The sequence below is a fragment of the Larus michahellis genome, chromosome 20 (genome assembly GCF_964199755.1).
Source record: "Larus michahellis chromosome 20, bLarMic1.1, whole genome shotgun sequence".
Classification (NCBI taxonomy): Eukaryota; Metazoa; Chordata; class Aves; order Charadriiformes; family Laridae; genus Larus; species Larus michahellis.
This window is the reverse complement of record NC_133915.1, coordinates 7,026,597-7,051,355: the sequence shown is the minus strand read 5'-3', so window position 1 is coordinate 7,051,355 and position 24,759 is coordinate 7,026,597. Positions and strand designations below refer to the sequence as shown.

At 41.6% G+C, this 24,759-nt stretch overlaps 1 protein-coding gene across 2 annotated transcripts in view; it reads right to left on the bottom strand.

The window, feature by feature from the left end:
• Positions 1-24,759, bottom strand: part of UNC5D (unc-5 netrin receptor D) — a 148,386-nt gene that overhangs the window by 57,644 nt on the left and 65,983 nt on the right. For both annotated transcript variants that reach the window (XM_074563589.1, XM_074563590.1), the window contains exons 2-4: positions 18,398-18,616; positions 11,507-11,650; positions 8,130-8,233 (exon numbers count right to left, since the gene is read on the bottom strand). In XM_074563589.1, coding sequence (XP_074419690.1) covers positions 8,130-8,233; positions 11,507-11,650; positions 18,398-18,616 — 467 coding nt within the window. The remainder of the gene's footprint in view (positions 1-8,129; positions 8,234-11,506; positions 11,651-18,397; positions 18,617-24,759) is intronic.

Sequence of the window (24,759 nt, the reverse complement as noted above, 5' to 3'; positions counted from 1 at the left end):
ATTCATTGAAGACTATAATTCACCAGCCTTTTTTGCCTTAGTGTTTTACTACAATACCATTATCCTGCCATATTACGTTTTACTGTATGTGTACAAGTCCCATAAATACACAAGCCTATGTAAAATAGGCAGCAATGACTCTCACTGCGTTTGGAACGCTTGCAGCTTTTGAATTTTATGTGGGTTTCACATTTTGTTGATGCGTTTGCAATGGGATATGTACTGCCCAGAAGAGAAATGATTTTACATTTCCATTAAAAGCTATAGCGGTAAATAAACCATCGGAACCCATGCAGATATTCACTGGAACATCTACAGCAGTCCATTAAAATGTCAAAATCGGTGTTAAACATTTGAAAAAGTAGCACTGGATACAGCACATTTAAAACTTAAATATATGCATATATTAAATGATAAAGATATTTTTGAGTATTCCACAAACCTCTGCAGAGCACTCGACACAAGTTTACATTCATCAGTAACAGTTTAGCACACCAGCTGCCCTTTTATTACAAAAAACCCCACCACTAAATCAGAGCGTAGATGTAGAAAGAGCTGCAAGTTGTTACTAATGCTCAAATATGAGCTATTCAGAGATTTAGTCTCGGAGAGTATTTATTTATAATAAAAGGGGTTTAGAATAAATTTTAAGGTCAGATTTGCACCTCATGCATCACAATGGACTTCGATACTGTTACCCATCAGGCATTTCTAGTTGGAAATCGGCTCCCCCAAGCTAATACCGCATTCAACGCAAACCTGCAGGTCTCACGTTAGGCACCGCTGCGTTGTTCTAGTAAAGAGAAGCAGGGCCTAGGTAAAGCTAAAGGTTTGGCTTGGTTATTTATTTGAAAGCCTGAGAATTATAAACACTTATCTCTAGTATCATGGTTTATACGGCACTTCAATACAAAGCGACTGACATTTCTAAGAAACAGAACAGATCTACAGTAACTACCAATGATGACAGAATTTATTAAATTCCCCCAGGCCCGCTCTCTGCCTTTCAGTGCCTGTTTCAGCAGGGGCTCTGTTCTACAGGAGTATCGGTTTCACACCCCTCTTCAAATTTAAGATATACTAAGTTCACATTAAACCCTGCTCTCAAGAAGGAGACAGAAACTCCTTCTGACAGTAAATTTCAGTACAGAACATGGAAGCTCGCTATCCAATTAAAGAAACATTTCAAAACCTGAATATGAAGTCCACTGAACAACAGCAACTACCTTTGACAGCTTGAGAAATTCAAACCCTTTTTGTCACTGGTGGCAGATTCAGTACTAATATGCCCAACATACCACGCCACCTGTCTAAAAAGATTACTAGCTACAAAAGCAAGCACTTTTTTTGCTCCTACGCCAAAAATAATGATTTTACTCTCTGAAGAACTAGTAAGGTAGAACATACAGAACAAAGATTATCCTAAACTTATTTAAACAGATATTGACCGAGTAGTTTCCAGGTTACAGTCCAAGATCGGTTTGACGACAGTCATGGAGTGCAGTATCATGACTATCAAGAACCAGAAAGCGAGAAGAAATTACCATCCATGAGCTAGAGAAGATGTTATAATTTATTCTGTTTGATGACTCTCTCGCAGACCACCAGGATCTATTAGTCATATCGATCCCAGATGCTACACCTACGCTGGTACAGAGCTGCATAAAATGACAGAATCAAGTTGTCCACATTCTTCATTGTTTCACTTTGGAAGTAAATGATTGTGTCACTGACAGGCAGCGACTCCAGTGCTCAGTATGTTCTTAAAATTAATAGAAAGAAAAATATCCTTTGGCAAGAGTACAGGAGAACACTACAGTATGATTAGGGTTACCAACCTGCCAGCATTATGGATATGAAATCTTACCAAAGTTGTTTTATATAGTCAAGGTAATAGGTATGAACAGCACTATATCACGTTAATGGCAGGACTGTAATACATAGAAAATAGCAGTACAACGTGTATTTCTCAAGGATGAGGGCTTAATACCCATTTAGAAACTCGCAGCTTGCATCTCCATTGCTTTGCACTTTGTGTATCGATTTAAAGCTGAGACGTGGAAGCAGCTGGGGGCCCAGCCGGCCTGGCTGGCTCAGGTGTGTTCAACTCCTCCATGCAAAGGGTTACAGAATCCACGTACCACGGTAGCAGCTAGAACTGTTATCATCAGACTACAGACGGCATCACGCGCAAAATCCCACTTCAGTTTCCCAGCCCTGCAACCTGAACCACGCAAATGCTGGGTCACACCCATAGGGGCCCCAGGGGAAGCCAGCTTTGTGCCGGAGGCGAACAAAAGAAATAGGACCTCAAAGAGTATACGCTTTAGAGAAGAATATTTTAAATGCAGAAGGAAGGAGGAGAAAATATTCTACGGAATGAAGGAGAGCCTGCAAATGCTAACAGTCAGCGTAATACACAAAGACAAGCAAGCTTGTCAAATGCAGCAAAAAGGAGGATTTTTTGATGTCTCCCCTCCCACACCCCCAGGTCCTACTATATATCGTATTCTATAAAATGGAAAACTGCCTAAACCCCATCAGAATTACATGAACAGAACGCAAAATCAAACTATACCACTTGTTGACTGAAGCCCACACTGAAGCTCTGGCTGCAGCGTAATGCTACTTGTGTGATCCCAAGATGGACCACAGCTGCCTCTTGAGAAACATTTTTCCAGGACTAGGATGAATGAAGAGAAAACACCTGAGAAGCTGAGACGCCAGGGCGGGGAAAGCAAACGGAGAGATGCTGAGCTCCATAAGGCACTATGTAACACGTTTGCTCTTTTTTATAATGGGCGAAGCTATACCTAATTTGCTCCAGCCAGTCTTCATTTCCCATTTCCCAGGCTGAACTCAGGCCGTGCGTGAGCCGCACACAGGACTGAAGAGCCTGACCAAAGCTGAATGCCGAGTATTTTTTCTGCAAGGATATAGGTTAAGGATGTGCTCTAGAAGTCATCTAAACTCAATGTAATACTCTCTTGGTGTGAGACAAAGGAGAGCACCACGAATAACTGCTGTGTCTTCTTGGGAATAATGCAAAGTAATAAAATAAAGTTGCACAACAACAATAAAGAAGCACAAATCACATATACAGAAAATATGGCACTGCGCACCAAAAAAAATAATAATACAAGCTGAAAGAGAGAAGCATTTTACCTCGATATCATGATGCACTTCTAATAGCAGCGGAGGCTACTCATACGTGGGGCTGGCAGCCCACTAGGACAACAATCTGTGGATACATCTGATATATTTTTAGAGAGAAACCGATGGGCAATGTGAGCTCACAGACCCCGACGTGCAGCTGTGTGCCAGCCCAAGGTGCCACAATGACCGAATCAGCACGTAGTCCCTCAGCCAAGCTGCTCCGCATCGACCCCGGACCGGCCTGAGTCGCAGGAACAGAGGTCTGTGTGTGAAGGAAGGGTCCCCGGGAGTCAGACTGCAGATAATGCAGCTTGAAGAAATGTGTCATGTATTATGTCACTATCAAATACACTGCTTTTCAAAATGTCTTTTTAATAGAGAGAAGCCATTCTTCCCTCCAAACTTTCTTCCAAATGTTCCCAAAACAACAAGCTGTATATAACGAGCAAGGTTAGTCTTGTGAAGAGATGCAGACAACCATCAGTAGCAAAGTTAAAGATGTTGCTCTGGCAAACTCAATATTCAACTTCACATTTTCTGAGAGAACTCAGCCTTCCCCTTCCTCTCTTTTCATCAAGCCAATGAAAATCAGAAATAGTTCCTCTGAGAGACCTGCAGCAAAACAGTCTCAGCAACACCAGAATCGGGGCCAGAGATCCGAGCCCAAGGTACCCCCTGGCAGCCCAGCAGAAGTGACCGGCAGACAAGGGCTCATCGGCGAGTTTAGCAGATTCCTGTACCATACAGCAACTGCCTCACTGCACACACTCCAAGCTAAACGAGGCCTCGATTGCACACAATTAATAAACATATCTATGGGGAGAATCTGTTGTGGGGACTGAAAGCCAGAACTGTCTCTTCCCTAGGCCAACTCTGCATCAATAGTGAAAGAAATGGCTCTGGTTCCGTCAAGCCTGTGCCAGCAGAGACTCTGTTAGATTTAAATCAACATTTGCCACAGCAGGGGATTATCAGATGCTCTACTTAAATGCTGCATTTTCTTTTTTATTTTGATGTTTAACTCATAAAAAACTGAATTTATTTGGGTTGGGTGCTGAAGCCTGCAAGCGCAGCTGCTCACCAGCTCTGCACTGCTTGCCATGTGAACGCACGTGAAGAGGATCTAAAACCTTTTTCCAGTCTGTGTAGCGTCAGGATTTGGGTTTTCTTCCTCCCGTACTGCTGTGGCAATGCACCCAGAGTGCCCCAAACCCTCAGCAACCTCTCAAAGCAGAGATGTGCAGAATTTTCTCACGTTCCCTCCTTCGTAGCTGGAAGCCCGCTGAGGAAGGCGGCAGAGACAGAAGCGCAGGGGGGGCTCCAGGGTGGCAGAGGGCAGCTGAGCTGGAGCCGGTGCAAACCGAGGGGCAGCGTGCTCCAGGAGCAGAGCCGTGGTGCTCCCAGGGACGGTATGTGGCATTGACACATTTAGAGGCAGGTGTTTATCCTGCCCACACAGAATTCAAAATGGTGTCGTAATTTGCTAAGGCTAAACTCCTCAAAATGGTAAACAATACCTCAGCTACTCAGTTTTCTTGACGGCTGTTGCCACGTGAGGTTTTATTAGTAGAAAAATCAGGCACGTTCAATAGTATTTCATGCATAAGAGATGGACTTTGGCTCCATGAAGACTGTAATCAAATTCTTGCAGAGAGAATGCAGATTGAGAGAGATGCTCCTTTACACGTCTTTTCCTTGAGCCCTAGCTGACACACGCCACTGGAATCTGCTGCCAAATGAATCAAGACAGTACAGTGCGTTGCAAAGCAGCATTAAAACCAGTGCTTGCCTCAGCAGGACTTGGCGCTCCTGATTCATGCCTATATAACATTAAAGCGGAATTAGAATACTGCCGTTCTTTATTTGTAATCCTCCTTGATTGTTTGCTTTTGCTAATGTGTTATTCAGCTTAAAGACTATTTACTAAAACTGAACTGTATGAGCACACAGAGCACTGACAATGTCACATGAGCTTCCATTATTTGTAAATTAATTTACACAAGCCAAGTTTTAAGGTATATGCACTTTAGATACACAGTTTAGATACATTTAAACTATGGATCCAAACCTTTAACCCATGTTCTCCTAACTCCTTTTATACCTATTGTGTGCAGAAATTAACACATATAAGCAAACTTAATTGGCGTATTTTCATTGCTACCAGTGACGAGACACGGAAGCCTTACTCATTCTGGAACAGATGGTGGAAACAGAAATTTCTCCTGACAAAACTAAACTTGATCTAGAGGAATTCTCTCTAGGGAACCTCTCTGCGAGGTTTGATCTCGATCGCTGTACGATCTCTGTCATCCCTGCTGTCCCACCCCAAACCCAAATAAATATAAAAAGGATCAGTACTGAGAGGATCAGTACCGTTGGCAAAAGCGCTGGCTGTGCTGATGGCTCAGGAATTCTCACACGTGGACCCCCAATGCTGCTACTCGGTTAAACACTTTTTCCTGCACAAAAGCACAGTAAGGGGTTGCCACTGATGGCACAAAATGGCATAAATATGCCTGGGAAATGCTGATGTCTTTAGTAACGAGTGCCTCTGCCCACCAAGAACTGCCCAGATCAACTCACTCGGTTTTCAGGAAACATCAGCAAGTGGCTAAAATCACTTAGGTGAAAATATCTGAGGAATGACTAGAAATGTGGGAAGGAACAGTGGGAGAGAAAGGCTCTTCTTCCTGGTAATTTCGAGAAAATTATGATGTTAGCCATCACTAAAAAATATCCCTGCTTTCCACCTCTTACAGGACTAATGACAGGATTTTTCAGATTAAGTTACGGTGTAGATCAAGAACATTTACTTTTAATGCTTCTATCCTTAGATTTAAGAAACCTTCAGCACCTCTAAGCTGCAGAAAAACAATTCCAGAGATGAAGATTTATATTCTTGATAATGGGGCAAGGCTCACATAAATAATTGAGCTGAACTTAAATTTCATTCCAGTTGTAAAGTGTCTGCCTCTTACTGAGCTGCACTGCATGATTAGAGGTTTGACAGTATCAGTCATTCATAGCCGTTGTCAGGAATAAATCGCTAGATTAACTCGTGACTATGGCAAGCAGAGGAAATGTCCGCTCTTTGGGAAAATAATGTTCCTGAACTTCTGCACTTGATGGAATAATCAAAATCTTCCCAAGGGATTCAGACAGATATTGGCACGGTAACACGAATGGGGCTGGAGTCCCCTATCCATTTTGTTTTCAGTTTGCATTTCCAGGACCACGCAGAGTATGGATTAGAAAAAAACAACAAAGCAAAAACCAACAATGACACAATTAGCATCTATTTTGCATCTAATGAAACAGAAGACAAGCTTCTTTGTCCGTAGTTATTTCAAGCCTTATGTTTTCATCTAGGGCTTCATCCAAACTCTAATGAAATAAATTCTTGGACCAGAACCATAGATTTGTTGCCAGCACAGGGTTTTGAATCCTTCTACGCTTCTCAGTACCCACGCAACAATTACGAAGCAAGACTTACTGGCTATCTCGGTTGTTTCTCATCCACACGTTTAACAGATCAGGTCGTCTTTAACTTGAAAATACCAGAAGAGTTTGTAACCTCAAGCTTACTGCCACAAACCAGAGCCATCACTTATTTGAATCTGGTACCCAGTTTCTACAGACAATGAATTATTTCCAGTAGACTGTTTACCTTGATGAGTATAGAATTACCCTTGCATCCTGTGCCTTTATGTGAAATTTTATTGTCCAAAGCAAATATGACCTGTTAAGATTTACAGGCTTTATTAGCAGCAATAACAATTTTACAATCAACATCAGTAAATCAGGGTTTACTGAGAACTCTACAATTTTTATCTGCAGAAAGCAATTGAAACGTCAGTTTTTCATTGAATATAATTCCTAACTTTCACAAAAGACAGATATTCTATTTAATTGTTGAGTGTAAAGCAGTGTAGTCCAAATGATTCTAAAATTCTCAGTAAAATTCAAACAGTGTTGACTGAGAATAACAATTATTTTTCCCCTAATGGCTGAATTCCAACAAAGGTAGCATTTTTGACTATTTAACTATACAGAAATTGTAAAACAGTCAAATGTACGCAATCAGTTCAGCAAACCGTACTCAGAGGGTAGAACTGTACCTATCATAATTTGTTTCTTTTGGTCTCAAAGAAAACACACAGCTTTTGTAGTTTTTCACTTGAAAACCTTTTGCTCACCTTTAAACATTATATTTTTAGAATTAGTAACAAAACCAAGCTGACATACATGGCAGCATACTCTTCAGACTAAGAAAACAGTCAATGTAGAAAAACATACGAGAATCTGCTAGGGAAGGTACGAGGGTCCTCACCACGTTAAAGAACATTCCTAGAGTGAGCACGCAGCGTGACACGAGACACAGGGAGAACAAAGTTGTGAGCGTACATAAGGCAACTGAACAGAGAAAAAAAAATGGTGGTGGGTGAAAGAGAGCTGAATCCAAAAAACAGCGTTGGCTGGAAATGGGAAGCCTCTGACAGTGCTTGCACATTGGAGAGCGAGCGAGCCAGAGCAGCAGGTCTGGAAGGGAGGGAGAATGGAGGAAGGAGGAAGACAACAAGAACTTGAAGGCACTGGAAAAGGCAGAGTTCTGCCAGGAAAACGTGGCTCCCAGGTCCCGAGGCTGACACACGCCCCCAGGACTGCAGGTCAGATATATTTCCACAGCCAAGAAAGATACTTTGCAAGTCAAGTAGTGGCCACATCACACTTCATTTCACTTTGTAATTGCTCAGTTCCAGCCTTTTTCCTATAACTCTGCACTTGATTTTGGGCATTTTATTAATAAACATTCACTTGTTTTACTAGAAAGTCCGTCTAGTTTTGTGGAATGAGAACAAATAGGCTGAAAGGAATAAGCGAAGTGGAAGTTTTTACCACAGAGTTAGCACATTTATCTGAGACAGGACACACTGCTCACCAGCCCCCAGCAGTGACACTGCACAAAGCCTCACCTCGGCTGCAGGGACTCCCTCGGGTGGCCGACAGTGGAGAACGATCATCCCTTCGATAGGAACCTCCTTCCCTTGTGGGTCTTGCTCAAAGTTTTTCCGTAAATCTGCAGAGTTTAATGCAATAATTCATTATACCTCCAAAAGCCATTCCTCCCCAGACAATACTACGTAGGCTGTAGAAGTGAGCAGCAACATCGCTGTGCCGTACTCTTCGGTCTGTGTATAAAGCAACGGACAACTGAGAGCCACTAATTCTTCCCCAGATGAGAGGCAGAGAGACCCTCTCATCTCTAGTTCTATTTCCATTTCTCCACCTTTGAGAAACAATCTGTGTGTGGCTACAGAGACAATCCACTTTAGAATCCACAAACTCTGTGGTTCCAATCCTGTGTTCGACTTCTCAAGCCGTTGCCCTTCCAAAAGGGAGAATTCAATGCACAGGCAACAGCGTGGTATTGTGAGGTGCTGTTTGAACAACTGAATGAATCCAAGGCTGGGTGAATAATTTTCCCAGTACGTGCTACTTCAGATGAGTGCCAGGGTATTTTATAAAATGTTCTAAGCTATATGTTTTGTTTAGATCGCCTACGTAGTGCAAGCTGTAGGGAAAGGGGGGAAAGGACTGAGAGCAATTCCACCCATTCCCAACTGGCTGACTACAGCGTTGCTTCAGTTCAGATACCATGGCCAAGCTAAGAATTCAGGATAAGAAACTGGGCATATTGCCGCAGTCACACTGATGTGGCCGCAGCACCCAAAGGAAACCCACATCCAATAACATTGATCTATCCCAGATACGTCCGTGAATATGTAAAGTTTTGCTTGCTGTGAAAGGAAAGCAAAACGGAAGGAATGTTACTTACTACATGTGCTTTGAGAGTTAGGATGTTTCCATTAGACACACTCATTTTCTTCAAACAGTGTCTCAAATTCCACAGTGTGGATTTACTGATTTAATTTTCTCCATTGCTTACACTTCATGAAATACACCCCCTTAAACAGCAGAGGCTCTGAATCAGTTACGCTTTAATATATTTTATAAAATACATTAAGACTTATTTTAGCAAGCCGATCACTAGAGAAAGATGCAAGCAGTCTATGTATTCTCCTTTTTATGATTCTTCATTAATGTTCTTTTTTTTGTTTTCCACAGAGATAACCAATATCTTCTCCAGTACCCTATTTAAAAAGTCATTCATTAACAGTTAGGCTGCAGTTGTGCCTACAAATGCCTTTATTAAGATGAAAAATGGAGTAAGATCCATCTTTTCATTTTCCCTGCATTCCACACTTTCACAAAGAAAAACTTACCTGCTTTTTCACAGAAATATAAAGTGCTGTAATACTTTGGACTTGACTCACAATTCAGAATCTCTAGGCTTTAAGTGCCAAAAAAAAAGAAAGAAGAAAAAAGGAAAGAAAGAAAAAAAAAAAGTTGACACTATCACACTACACATCACAATGACAGGTGCTGTGAAAAAGTTATGGGTTCTGTACACTACCACAAGTTGGACCTACCCATTCTCATCTCTAGTCCTCCACAGGGCATTCCCTACGTCAGAAATCCACACTCCAAGTTAAGCAGCAGCACAGGCAGGATGACACCGGTCCAGGAAAGGGTGAGCCCTGGAGACTCATGGGGGTGGTTCAGAGACATTTGTTGGCAGCTCTTCATTCTTTCTGTCTGGACTAACAAGTCCTGTCATCTCTGCACTCAAAAATTGCTGTTCTTTTCATAAAAAGCATGGCTTCAAGCAAAAGTAGGAGAGCAAATGGCCAGTACAGAACAGAGTTCTCAGGCGAAACATTCAGCCCCGCTCCGTTCATTACAGAAAGCAAGAGCCCTCTCTGGAGTGCCTGTAGGTTAATATGATATCGGCAGTTACGGATGGCAGCTGGGGACGTGGTTTGCAGAACTGCTACCACAGTGATGGGTTTAGAAGTCCCAACACACGGCTCCGCCTGCTTCTGCTCATTCTGATTTTTACTCATATTGCCATATTATGGGATTGGGAAATCACAGTGCGGAGAAAAGTCAATAAAAATTCAATTCAGAATAATAGTCCTTTGCAGCTTAGCAATACAGGGGAATTATTAGCTCATTCAATGTTATGACAGTTAATGCCGTAAAATAAAAAATTGAACTTACACATATTTACACATGCAAACTAAATCAGCCAACAAAAAAAAAAGCTGTCATTTATAAAAATCGAGGACTTGCTACATTGTCCTGCTATTTATCTCAAATGTTTATTTTAAGTTATCCTAGTAAAAGATTTATCAAGAATTGCTAGAACACTGCCTGATAAAGTTACCATTCAGAGTTTCTTGCTTGAGCCTCGCCAGCCCTTTCCTCCTGCTCCTCATCTGCTTCCAAAAGCATTTCTCCCAACTCGGCAGCTTGTTGCTGTCATTTCCCGGGAGTAGGGCTTTAAAGACCTGAACTGGGGATTTAAAGGAAAAGTTCACAACAGACTAGGGGAAAGGATGAAGTGCAACAGTACTGCTACTTTCACCTTGTTACAAGAAGGAAATTTTTCCTAAGCCACTTTAACTTCTCTGAAGGACCGTCTCATCTAGATTTCACACCAACTAGGTAGTAAAGTAAGTGGAAGGCTACCTACCTTGCTTATGAATGATTTTATTATCGTCAGTAGTGGCTCTTATAAATGTCCATATGAACAGCATTTAAAGTTATTTTTTTTCTAATCAACGTATGCTTAGTCCCATAGAGAACTGACAGAATTTCTGTAGCAGTTTTAGTTCTGTTTAGGATGTTTGTATCTCATTTCCTCAGAGAAAGGAGGGAAGATATTTTTTCCTGTACTGATTGGAATTATTCAATTTTTCCTGCTATTTTTTCATTTTTCTCACAGCTTATCGTACCTGACGACCAATGATGCGTTTCAATACTGAAAGCCAGATTTAAAATACTATGCTACAAAAGTTTCTAATGTATTCTTGCATTTATTTTTTTTTTTTAACCAAAGTACAGAAGACAGCAATTGTTAAATGTTTTTTGTATTTTTTAGACCCCTGCGATCAATATGAAGCAAAAGGGCACTTTTCAGGGTATTTTCAATTTGCGTTAACCTTTTTTATTCCATTGCATTGTCGTGGCACTGTGGATATGCAATCCGGAATCTCTGAAACAGACTTGCTGAGCGTAAATGCAAATCAATCAACCCACATTAAAATAAAAGAGAGCTCTGAAAAACCCCCATGGCACCCTTTCTGTGCTATTCCTACAGGATCTCAGAGGAGGGCCTGCAAGGACAGCAGTACCTGACCAGCATCCATTTATATTTAACCCTAAAAGAACAGTATGGTTCCATGCCTTACAAAACCTAGAGTAGCAGAACATTCACTCTACTCACAAGCTATGCGGACAGATGCCTTCCGACTCTTTGAGGTCCCTAGATGGCTCCACGCAACACACTGGCACCAGTAATCTTCTGGCCCATGAAAATCTTCCACCTGCTGCCTCGTGACATTGATGAACACCTCTCGAACTTTCAATCCTGAAGGGGAAAGATGCAGAAAATACGCTGATGCAGGCTATCTTAGTTGGGCATAAAGCTAAGGTTAGCCAAAGCTTTTCTTTTAATTAAACAATTCCACTTTTAATCAAGGCAAACCTTTAATTGCTTTGGCAATAATATATCACCACTAATTAAATTCTAAAAGCTGAGTGGGTCATAATGCATTGAGTTACAAGAATTACCCACCCACTGTGGTCTTTGCAAGAATGTAACAGCTCCCTCAGAAACCTTGCCTCTTGCGACTTTTTCACCCAGAATGTTTATCTGGAATTTTATAACATGATACACAATAAAATTGTCTTCCTATCTAACATGTCGGTGCCCTTGAAAACCTTTCTGAAGTACCCTGGTAGGCCCCCAATCAAGTCAAACGGCCAGAACCATGCAGGTATGACAGGAACTAATCAAATGCCCCACTGAGTTCCAGCCTGTTCAGCCGCTGCTGCTGCGGTTCCACCCCGCAGCCGTTTCTCCACGTGGGAGAGAAAAGCCATGTCCTGTACCGCCACACAGGGAAAGCTAAGCTTAAGCCACTGCAGTCGGGAAGGAGGAGAAAAGGAAGAGGGGAATGAATTTCACAGCTCACAAACAGAGATGGTGCTCTTCGTCACCCTGTCCTTCTGGGAAGCAAGTGAACCAGGTACACAACTGACCTCTTGTCTTTCTTCACTTTCACAAGGGGAAGCGTTTATATACTTTACTCATTTTATACTGTTCCCCAAAGTATAACCTCACTAAGTTCCTCTGCAGTGCAATGTTGTTGTTGTCTACTGCAAATACGCTTGTTGCCTATCAAAATGAATGCATACCTCTTTTCTGAGGTAGGAATGTGTTACACCCGAAGAGCTGAGAAAAGGATCTAAGGGAATAATCAAGGCCAGGCAGGAGCAAAGATAGCAAAAGCCCTGTGCTTTTTTCTTAGCCTGCTCCCATCCTCATAACCTCCTGGGCACAGGTGGAGTTTAGCAGTGTTGCCCTTCAGACCAGAACACTTGCTCCAGACAAAGCCTGAAAGTAAATACAAGATTACCAAGATGCCTTGTAAACCTGACACCTTATTTTATACACTTGGGGTGTTTGCCATATCTGCCACTACCTTTGCGTGACAACCTTGGGGAGAGGAGATATAATCGAAATCTGGGTTAAAAGGCATTAGGAATCATTTGAAAGAGTTAGTCAGAAAAACATTAATTTGAAACTAGAAAACATTCATGCCTACTACTTTCCTCTTTCTCCTCCTGTGCAGTCCCAAGATACTTATTTCCCCTTCACTGGAAATGAATGAAAACTCAATCTTAAAATATTTCATGCCTGTGAAGTTTATAAAGCAGCAAGAAATTTCTAAACCTGAACTCCATAAAAATTGGCTTCCACTTAATCTCAGGCATCATTAACAGCTGGGTATTTCACTTCTGAAAGGCACTCGGAAGTCAACACGTTCCTTGGGTAAACAGGAGCGATGAGGCCCACTGGGGATGCTCAGTGAGGAGGGGCGGGGAAGGTCACACAGGCTTTAAATACTATAAAGCAATACAAAATGTTTTGCTACTTTTCCAGCAACAGGGAAAGCAGATTTTTGCTTCTTTTCATGTAGCCTGTTTGGCTTGCTATATTTTACAATGATACCTAAAGTAACGGACAAACCTGCAATAGCTCCCTAAGTTATCTCAATAGTCACTTTAGTCACTCAAATATTTATTCACTCTGTAATAAACAAATACAGGTTTCCTGCTTGTTTTTATTTGCATTTTGTTTTTTTAAAATATGTTGATGCAGTTTTCAACAAAACTGTTTACAAAACATCCCTTTTTTTCCTGCCACCGTGGAAGCAAGCCCTTATGTAGTAAACACAGCACATGGAACCCAGCGGTTCTGTCAGAAACTCTCTCCTTGCTGACACCCGGGCTGTAGAAGGCAGGATGAAAATGCGCTATCGCAATTTAAACATCCAAGCTGCTCTGCCAGCCATGAATCCTTGGATTCTCAACCATAAAACCCATTTTGAGAGTGGTCTTTATAGGTTAAAGATAAGAGCAGCTACAGTAAGTTCCATCAGAGAGCACCGGAGTCCTGCTGACCTGACACAGCAGGTCTTAACTGGCTGAAGATGTGGCATCCCACCCCGCTGTGTGACGCTGACAGCCACACGCTTCCTTCTCCCTTCCCTCTGGCAAATCACGCTGTGTGCAGTCCCTGAACGATCTCAATCAAAGCTCCAGAGCCTCCATATCTGAGCTAATTTGCAGCCACGTCCAACAAGGCTGCAACCCATCTACTTAAAGACTTCCTCAACAAGGGTGTAAAAGGATCAAGTCCTTGACAAAAGCTGACCTTTCCAAGAGGGCCTCTCTCCGGTCAGGAATCGCTCAGCCAGCCCTCCACTAGCTGACACGTGTTTCTGAGCGGCCACGGCCTTCCTCTCTGCCCATCTGCCCACACTGCCCGCAAACTGGGCTGCTCTGCGTGTCACTGGGAAGGCACAGCTTCTTGCTGTACCCAAGTGTCTCTGGCTGTTCCTCCCCTCCCGTCACCAGCTCATCCCACCATCACCTCGATGCGGCACTTCCCTGGGGACACACTGCTCCCGGTCACCAGCCATTAGCCACGGCCTCGCTGCCCGCGCTGCCCTTCACCCACCCACCTCTGGCGCACTCTCTTCTGAACTCTCGGTTTCTGAGCTACTCTAGGAATTTTTGGAAGCAGCAAATAGTAACAAGGGTGTGAGAACTGCATCTTATACAGCTTACTGGTGCATCCCTGCTAACAACAACAGAACCTTTACCGATACCAACCAAAAAATCATCACACAAGGATGATCTTTTTGAGAAGCAGAAGCCATTCTAGGCTCACTGGTACTGTAAAATTCTGAGCAGTCATCAGTGAATACAGATTCAGATTTATTAAGGTAGAATATTCTCCATCCCATCTCTTCCTTTCATTGACACATTACTTAATTAATCTATATATCAGCTTATATTTTCTGAAGCAACATTTGATGTGGTTTGAATCAAACAAACAGCACATGATTTTGAGAAGCTGATGGTTCAGCATTTTGAGAATGGGACAGGTAGGAATTCAGGTCCTTTTACAGGTCTCCCAATTTGCCAATAGACAAAACAAATGCATCAGAAATAGCAGAATCACAGAATCGTTGAGGTTGAGAGGGACCTCTGGAGAACATCTAGTCTTTGGGAAAAGTTATGTTTTGTTCATGGAGAAAGTACACCTATTTCCATCTGTTTTAGAAACAACTACAGAAAGCAAACTTATTGGGAACAGAGACATATATTCTTCGTTTATCATCACCACTATATTTCACCAACAAATGTACTCACCTGCCCTCTGCATCTCAAGAAATGCCAGAAAAATTGTTCATAGGAAATGACACAGATCGAAAAATCCATGCAAATAAAAACAGGCACATAATAAACAAGAGCAACGTTTTACCTGTGACTTGTATAACTCTAATAAGCACTGCAAGTCCAACCCTTTAAATTATTGTGCAAATTATAACCATCATCTTTTGTTATACAGTACAGCCTTACAGAATATAAAATTATGACTATGGTAGTGATATGCTAATAAGCTTTCCGCACTGTTGGATGGTTTAGCTGCAGATAGACTAATGCTGGCAGCAGATGAATAATTGCTCTCCATGTACTAAACATAACAGAGCTGCACAGAACTTCAGCATTTGTCAGCTTTATTTGTTTAAATGAGAAAAACACTGACAGCAGTTATTGCTGTAATCCTTTTATTTATCAGACAAGAAAACTCTAGTTACTCTTAGCAGGACTGATCCTCTGCTGAAACCAAAAGTTGAAAAATTTGTAAACTGATGCTGAGGTGCATACTACAATCAATGTTCAGGCAAGAAAAATAAAGCAGAAGGAAATTAATCAAACCGTAATTATTGCATTTTTATCACAGTAGCATCTACTAGTTCAGGCTCTCACTTTATGAGGCAGAATACACAGAGAGAGCAAAGTTCCTGTTCTGCCACATTTATGGAATAAGCAGAAAAGGCAGTCGATGGATTACCCTCTTTTCTGCAGCTGAGGACATAAGGCAGGAGAAGACCAAATAACTTGGTCTCTAACGGACCAATGGACTGTGGCAGCACAGAGGTGCGAACGCGAATCCATGGCGGTTGCAGCCCGATGGCTCGCCTGCCCTGCTCCTGGGCACAAACAGCAGCGAAGCCGCAACAGGAGAGACTTCAGTGAAAACTCTTCAAGCCCACCGGGACCCCCCCATTCTCAGGCAGCCAAATCGTGTCGCAGCCCATCACTACAAACCTTACAAAATTACAAAAATCCTTCCTCTCCCACTGCTCTTCCTCTGCAAATTAACCACTACTCTGGTGTTACTCTAAGATTTTTATTTCTGTCCTATAAAACCAAAATGATGCGAAATTCAATTCCATGTTCATCACAATGACAAAATATACCCATTGCCTACCACCAGCTGCCCTTCCTGTCCTCTTGTGCCTACACGAGCCAGTGCTGCAGGTAAAACCCATCAGAACGCTGTGCCTTCGAGTGCCATTGCCAAGAACTCCTCACATACACCCGGCTAAGAGCTTGCCAGCAGGAACTGATAGAGATGCTATGATACATTTCTTGTATTCAGCTTTAAATTTCCTCTTGTTTGGGTTTCTTGTTGCTATTTTTCCCCACTTTTCTACATATCCTCTCAGAATTTTAATCACATAACAAATAGTGGAAGGATGGAAAAGGACAGGCCCATCTGAATGTCAGTGCGCGCACCAGAATCACACCCTTTCACCAGAGGCACCGTCCTTGGCAGGAACTGGAGCGCAGTTTTTCCCAGATGGAGCCCCCGCAGTACACAGAACATTGTGCGTGCTTGGGAACAGCCATGTTTATGTCCCAGATTTGACTCCAGAAATGAGGGCACTGCCAGGATGCACATTAATTCTAAAAAAACCCAATAGTCTGCTGTTTACTGAAGGCCAAGGAAGAGTTCAAAAATAATTTATGGATATGGATACACCATGGTGAGAGAATATCCACGCCTGTCCTTCACCATTAGACTGGATATAGCCCTCACTTGCGTTTTTGTGTCCTAAGGACCGTTATGGTACTTTTTGGGACACACAGACACGCTGCACTGTCTGGACCCACCGATGTTTAGACAACAGTAAGTGCAGGGTTAGCTCCGTCCCTGGGCTAAATCCAAACCTGCAACATTTATATTCCAGATCCCATTTGCTAAGCCTATGCCTCCATGTCTCAAACCTCAATGTTACTGGTGTTATTTAAAAAAAACACCTAATGCTACTTTATCTTTTTTTATTCTGTTATTAATCCAAGGCTTAGAAAACATAATTGCAGTATTCACAAGACAGATTTTCATTAACCATATGGAAGAAAAACATTTCGGGACGACATTTCTTCTATATTGATTCAGCAATGCCTTTAGAAGTAAAGGTTATGCCTATTAAATTATTTTTGAAAAGGTAACTGTAAAAATTAAAATTCATCCAGATTAGCATTTAAAAAAGCCATTAGTATGAAATTTCTTCAGAATGTGTCACTTAAAAAGAATGCCAAACACCACTTCAGGAGATGTAACTTCTTTTTAAATGGCATTTTTTCCTCTAAAAAGGAATTTCTTGTATTGATACAGAGGATTGTTATGCATACACTGCTATTTCCAAGACATGGAGTTGCCTAGCAATCTTGGAATTTAAAAGGAGGAGAAAAGCGATAACAAAACAGAATTGTGAAATTACAAGACGGTGCAGCATTAAATTGGTTTGCAATACTTATCAAGATGCTTCTAAATGAGAAAAGATATAGGGTGTGCTGGGAGCATGATAAAATCTGTTGATCATTTTCAACTTTCTCCCTTCTCTTCTTTTAGAGACACACTTTTGTACAATGGATTTCTCCCACTTAGCGTTATTACCTACCAAATACCCATCACTCCTTGCGGGTGAAGGCAAATTTCAACCACCACACTGGTGGTTTTTCAGGGTTCATCCTGACAGGAATTCCATAGGAGCATGTGTTTCCCCATTTCTAGTTCCCCCTACAAATTATGCCACTGAAATACTACTGAACTCCGGTTCCCTCCAGAACTCCTACCTTCTTTCAGAAAGCTCACCATCCATGGCCAGAGTTTGACCATGCCCTACGCCTGCACTTGGAAAAGCTGGCGGTGTGTATCCAGTTTGTTACTGTCTCTGTGTAACACCTCCTGCATCTGCGGTCACTTTAATTCCCTTTGTTTTCCCCATTCATACTATGCCTCTTTAGCCAGGACCTGTATTCCCCTTCTCTGCCTGTCAGCTCTTTCCTTTCCTTACCCTCTTCCACGCTTTCCCTTTTGCATTGTGGGAAACAGTGAAGCTGTGTCCCCACGGTACCTCAGGAGCAACCATGGGCTGGCTGTAGGGACACACAAGGCCAACCAAAACACGCTGTCGTAGCAGCCCAGCAGCGAGCCCGCACTGACACACGCTGCCCTCCTGCCATGGCTCACTGCCGCGCTCGGGGCAGAGCCGACAGCGTCGCGGGACGTTTGAATCAGAGCTGGGTCCCACTCTGTCAGCTTGGAGCAAGCCTGCGACTACCTGCCAAGTCACATGAGTCCTGCTCGTGTATCTCCGAATGTCACCTCCTGTTCCTGGCTCTGTTTTGTATGTTGTTGACAGACACTGTGTTCAGCTGCGCTCCCCAAGGAGAGAGAAGCCCTTACCTGTAGTCTCATCCATGCTTTCCTCAGACACGTGCTCATTTTGATGGACCCATTCACCATTGCACTTGAAGAAAATCTGCATAGCTGGCATAGCTTTACAGCGTAAGACAATGGGGTTGCTTTTTATAATGTAGGCATCATCTGGTTCCTCCATAAAATGAGGCAGTGTTCCAGGAGCAGATGGGATAGACTCTGGAAGGGCTTCACTGTTATCATTTCCTGAAAGGGAAGGAAAGGAAAATACACATTTTTCATGTTGTTGCACCCTTTGTATCATCTCATTGATTAAATACCGGTTCGGATTTTATTAAAAACTAATTTTACTAGAGAAACACCTCTAGAACTCAACAGCTGTCAGGATTGTGCTTTGCAAGAACTTTGACACACACATACACACACAAAAACATCAAATAATTTAAGTGTAAGAACTGTGAAGAAATTTGACAGAAAAGAAGCATCAGAATCATCAGAAAACTATCATCACTATTGCCAATTTTATAGATGGGGAACTGAGGCACAGAAAGATTAAATGAGTCACCTTAGGTCATACAGAAAGTCTGTGGAAGAAGGAGAAACTAAACCTTATTCTCTCGAGCAACAGCCCAGTGCCTTAACTACCAAATCTTCCTTTCTTTCACTGAATTTAATTTCCTTTAGACAGTTGCTGCAGATTTAACAGGGATCAGAGTGTTAACCACAGAGAAATATATTGATATGAATAGCATTAATGTAGCACTCCAACAGTGGAATAAGCAAACTGTGATTTCATACCCACTTAGAGGAAATTTTCAGTATGCTTTTACACTGTTCCCATTTACTGCAGCCCCTTGAAGGTGATATAAAAGTGGAAAAGTGGTTTCTGTAGGGCCAGAAACTGCAATATGGTGAGCTCTCTCAGATCCAAGGGCATTCATTCAGCAATGTGTAAGCCAAGGTGTCTTACTTTCCGAATTCCTGTGCTCGGCCTTGAACACAGAAGCACTGGAATACAAGCTTTTCCTTTACAACAACTCTTCTAATTGAGTCAAATCCCAGTTGCTGCTGTCAAAACTGGGAAATTCCCATTGATTTTTTTAGCAACACTGGGATTTATTTCAGTAGTTTGTCAGTTTTGTGAGAAAATTCAGAGAACGGCAACAAAAATAAGTCAGAAGGGATCAATTTCTGAAGGAAGATGAGAAAGCACTGAACACAACCCGCGTGGCCAAATGATGACAGAGGAGACAGTCCGTGTACAGGCGAAGGGAATACGCTATCAGAGACAGAGGAATAGCTGAGGGCAATGTATATGTGATTTAACCAAAACCAATGAAATGAAGTTAGGTGAAAGGTAAGTTATGATGATATTAAGTCCTTTACAGGTCTAGTAGTTTTCGGAATAATGAGAATGTACTTTGTCTTTATTTCTATTAAAAATAGGTATCTCTCTCTTAGTACTCAATATATCTGTGTGTGCAAATATACACTGTATATGTGCTGTGAAATCGTTAGGATTTTCAAATGAGTTCAATGTTTTAAACTACATTTGCAATGTACTTTATAAAATATTATCACAATTTTTAGCATTTTACTACTGAACATTTATGCCAATTTCCACCTTGTCAATCTTCAGTAATACTGCGTCCCTGCAGGCTTTATTAAATCCATGCTTTATAGGAAATAACAAAAATGTCATTATAAGATTTTGGAAAGGCTTGGAAATCCCATGCTCCCAGCGATGCTTTGAGTGCTTCACAAGGCAGCAACACGCCCATGTTGAGGAAGAATAGCAGACAATTTTATAGGAATCATTCAGCAAGAGAACTCGGAACAACCCATTGTTATTCCACTAAATTTGCTATTTAGGGCAGGACACAGAGGATGAAATCCCAGCCCCACTGATATTAAGGGCACAATCCTCCTTGCACATGGCATCCAGATTTGATGATACGGCTTTACGTTCTTGTTAAGTGTTGCCGATGAGTGCCTGAAAACAGCAGACTCTACACCCCCTGTGGGATTGCCGTGCTTTTGCCCAGCTCACCTCACCCACAGAGGAATCGAGCAAAGCACAAAATACTGTATGCTCTCACCAGCACAGTGGCTTTGGGCTGCGGAAGTGGCTCGCTCCTAAAGAAAACATTTAACACAAAGGTGTAAGTCAAGGTGCGTCTTTTCACGTAAATGTAACTGCCACTACATTGAAAAACAAACTAAAAAAACCTACCCAAAAGAAGAAATGCTTTCCTATATCCTACCCCCAACAGATTCACCGATAGGTATTACTGTGGGTTTGCATGCTGTACAATTCAATTACTTGAATTCACTGTTGTACGTTTTATAATCCAGACAAGACCAGCATCTAGCAAGAATCGACTTCCGCGAGCCCAAGCTGACGCAGCTGTGAGTAGAGGTCAGCAACTCCTTGCCCTGCCCTGTGTGAGATGGATCTGTCTTTGTGCATCACCTTTCTCTTGTGCATCACCTTTCTTGTCCCTTATCTTGTATTCAAATTCATCCAAAAGCCTACTGGAACTTTGTAAGAGTTTTGATTTCAAATTATTAAGGGGTTATATTTATAACTGTCAGTTTTCAAGATTCAGGCCATTCACAGTTATGGAAAAATGTCTTTTTTAATGCAACAGTGAATGACAGAAGACCAAACTATCAAACACAACTCTTGTATTTTTCATTCCTAGAAAATTACCTTTCAGGAAGTGCTTTGTGGTTTATGTTCTGCACACTAGTCCAATAGGGACTTTAAATCTTTTTATGACAATAATAGAAACAAAAAAGAAAGGAGGGGAAAAAAAAAGGAGGAAAGTTAGGAACAAACACTAAATTCTTCTATGAAATAAATATACTGCTGTTCGGTTTCAGATCACATTAGAAAACCTTGATAGCAGCGGACATGAATCCCGCAATATTCCAAAACTGATTAGGATATAATTTAGATGTTAAAGTGAGATTTTTAACACAATGAAAAATATTCCTTTTTCAAATTCAGAATTACTTAAATAAGTCGCTAGCATTATGTTCTATATTTAAAAAAAAGTTAGAAGTGTCTCAAACAAGCCAAATAACTTGCTGGGAATAAATATGAATAATCCCTTTGTAATAATCATCCTCAGAAGACAATTACATCCTGCAATGCTACCCATCACGGAAGATCCTGTTATTAGCACCACCACTTTCAGATTATAAGGCCCAGTCTAAGTTGCGGTACTCTCCGCTTCCCTCACCTCTCCATCTCCTCCCCTGGTATAAGAAGCAGGCGGAGCTGCCTAGCGGCTGGACACGCACATACGGAGACACCTCATAAGCTTCTAAACACAGTCCCAAATAAATGCCAACTGTCTTTTATACGTACACTCATTTTTACAGGAAAGTCAGAAGATGAAGAAAATTCCTATTACTGAATACATGACTTCCTTATGGCGGAATGGTTTTCAGAATGAAATCTGAGTCATTGTTCAGTCAGAAAAGCAACTTAGTGAGATTTGTCTACATTCTTTTAATCAGACGACTCTGTCCCGTATACAACAATGAGGGGTTTTTTGAAGTCACTCGGATGTTGCTGGAAATAGGAGATTTTGTTGCCCACATGAAATCTTTTAATGCCTTTGTTATTTCCTCTAGTACATGGATCTACTAAAGCCTATAGGGACGTGGTATTTAGCAGAGATTGACAATACAGGAACGGTGAGAATGGTCAGTAATAGAACATGCATGCTGATGAGTTTCACTGCATAATTTTTCTTTAAAGGCTATACATTGAAGGAGAATCCAATTATTACTTATTCAGCACCCCTAATAAATGATACAGAACTGCTCAATTAGTATGACTGTCATAAAGCACCTCCTGCACGGCCATTCCCACCTGCCTGCCCAGTCTGTATCAATACATGATGTACCTTTGTGGACAAGCCAAGCGGCACTCACTGATGGTCTGTTCCAGACTCTGCCATCTCAGAGTCAGTGTCTCCTCAGCGTTTCCTGTTTTTTCCACTTCACTATATTCCCCAAAGATATAATTTATAAACTCAGAGAAATGATTTACATTTTTTTTATGTTTTTAACTGAATTCCTGGTTTCTTCTGGCTACTGTATAGCACGATGCCGTTCTAGTTTTATTAATGAATATATCCATGTGCACCTCCAGCACCTGTGGCAATGCACAGATTTCTATATATATATTATCTTATGTACTATGACCACTGCTACGCTGATACTACATTTGTTGTATACATTACATCCTTATTTCAATATAAGGCACTTTATCTGCGTAACCTGACACGTAATTGCACACAAATGGAAAACTACCACACAACCTGTTGGTCCTCCTCTTCTCCAAAGCACATACTTTTCAGCAAATTCAAGAAAAACTCCCTAAATAGTAAAGGCAAAGAACTGAGTATTTCATTCACTGGATTGGGGATTAGGAAAAATCATCTTTGATATTCTAAACTTCAGTTACGTTCTGTGCTGCAGGTAGTTATACATAAAATGCCAGGGAAGAGGAAAAACGTTGTTCTATACCTATTTGGTAAGCTCATGTGAACGATGCAAAGCTATGACACCCCGTGAGGAAATTCTTGAAGGCTGTTAACTACACATGGCAAAAGCTAAAAAACTTTCTTCCTCCTGCTCCTCAATATTTAAGATGATGACAATCAACATGGGAATGGTATATTCAAGAGTCACCTCTGGGTACCAGGATGTGACGCTGTTGAGGGACTTGCCCGTGAGCTCTACAGTAAAACTTCAAAACTGTTCCAGTAACTTGGGCTTCAAAGTGGTTTCTGTTACCAAAAGAACTACCAAGACTTTATCCTCGATGCCTTTAAATATTTGTACCAACATCTCAACCACTGGTGACTCTCAACATAAATGTCAAAAATAGTCCTCATTCGTTCCTAGCCCTGCTGAGAAAGAGAGGTTGGAGCTGGGAATGAAGAATCCACATCATCACCAGTCACACCATTACCAGTTAGCAAGCTCCAGCAAACAAAAGAGAAGACGACGACGACCCAGTATGAATATGCTACAGCAGAACGATGAGGAAGGAAAGCTGTACTTCTTACAGGCAGGCACATTCAATACCCAGGGCTACGTGACAGCAGGTTCCACGTGACAACGATTTGCTTAAGTTATGAACGATATAAGGTTTAATGGATTGATAAAATCTGGATATCTGGATTTAATTCAATCAATAATTGATTTGGGGGAATCTCTGGCATTATGTTTTACTGTTGGTATGATCGGATTAAGCGTAGCTGCGTTTGCTTACATTTGTGTTACTATGAATTAAGCCTACTTTATTTTGATGCATGAACCATGTTATAAGAAAGTGGACGGTATTAGAAGTAAACTTCACTGCATGTGAGAGGTATGGAATCAAGAGCCCTTCTTAATGTGACTTCTGTGCCTAACCAAAGGTTATAAAAGAGCTGAAACACCTTCAGGCATATGGAACAGGTAATTGGAGCTGAAGCATGTCCAGGTATGGTAAATATGTACATTTAGGGTCATTTTTCTTTCTCCCATGAGATGTTTGTTCACTTCTCATTTCAGTAGGGCCTGAAATCATAATTAAGTTGCCAAGACAATATCCCATGAGTATAAAATAATAATAAAATATCAAAGTGGAAAACCATAAAGATGTCACTGATGTTTGAACCGAAATTACTTTCTGACATGAAAACAAAACAAAACAACGTCAGTGTAAGTCTGTAGAGACAACGATAAAATGGTAATGCAAAAATGTCAGTGCTAACACTAGTCTACATTTACAACAATTTCCTCTCCAGGACAACGCCAGTGGAAACGAATGTGATTTCTGCAGAAGCATCTGTATCCTCTCCTCCCGAATTCGCACGCTGGCCTGGCTGCGGCGGAGCGGGAGGGCACTGCACACCAAGGGAAACCCTCCGGAGGAAAACCTCCGAATTCAGACCATCTCCCATCCTAACATTTCAGCGTAAGGCAATGCAGTCATGGAAACTTCCCACTGGAACAGGACACTGCCCACCAGGGCTTCACTAAAGAATAATGCTTAATGAACCAAACACAACAGTAATTACCAGTTATACTCGAGATACACACGAACGAAGAGTATTCTGGGTTTACTGTGACACCAAGGCAGAGACAACTGGAGAACTGTCACGCAGATGAACCTGCTTTTGAATAAAAAATACCTTTGGAAGTAGCAGACATCAAAATAATGTACATTTGCACTGGTTCTCTGTGGTTTTGTGTTTGTGTATTCTAACTGTAGCCTTCAGGGTTGTGGAACACAAATAAGATAACGTAAAAATCAAAGAAGTTCACATCCAGAATCACCTTCCATAATCAACTTTGCTTTACTGAAAAAAAACTGGCTA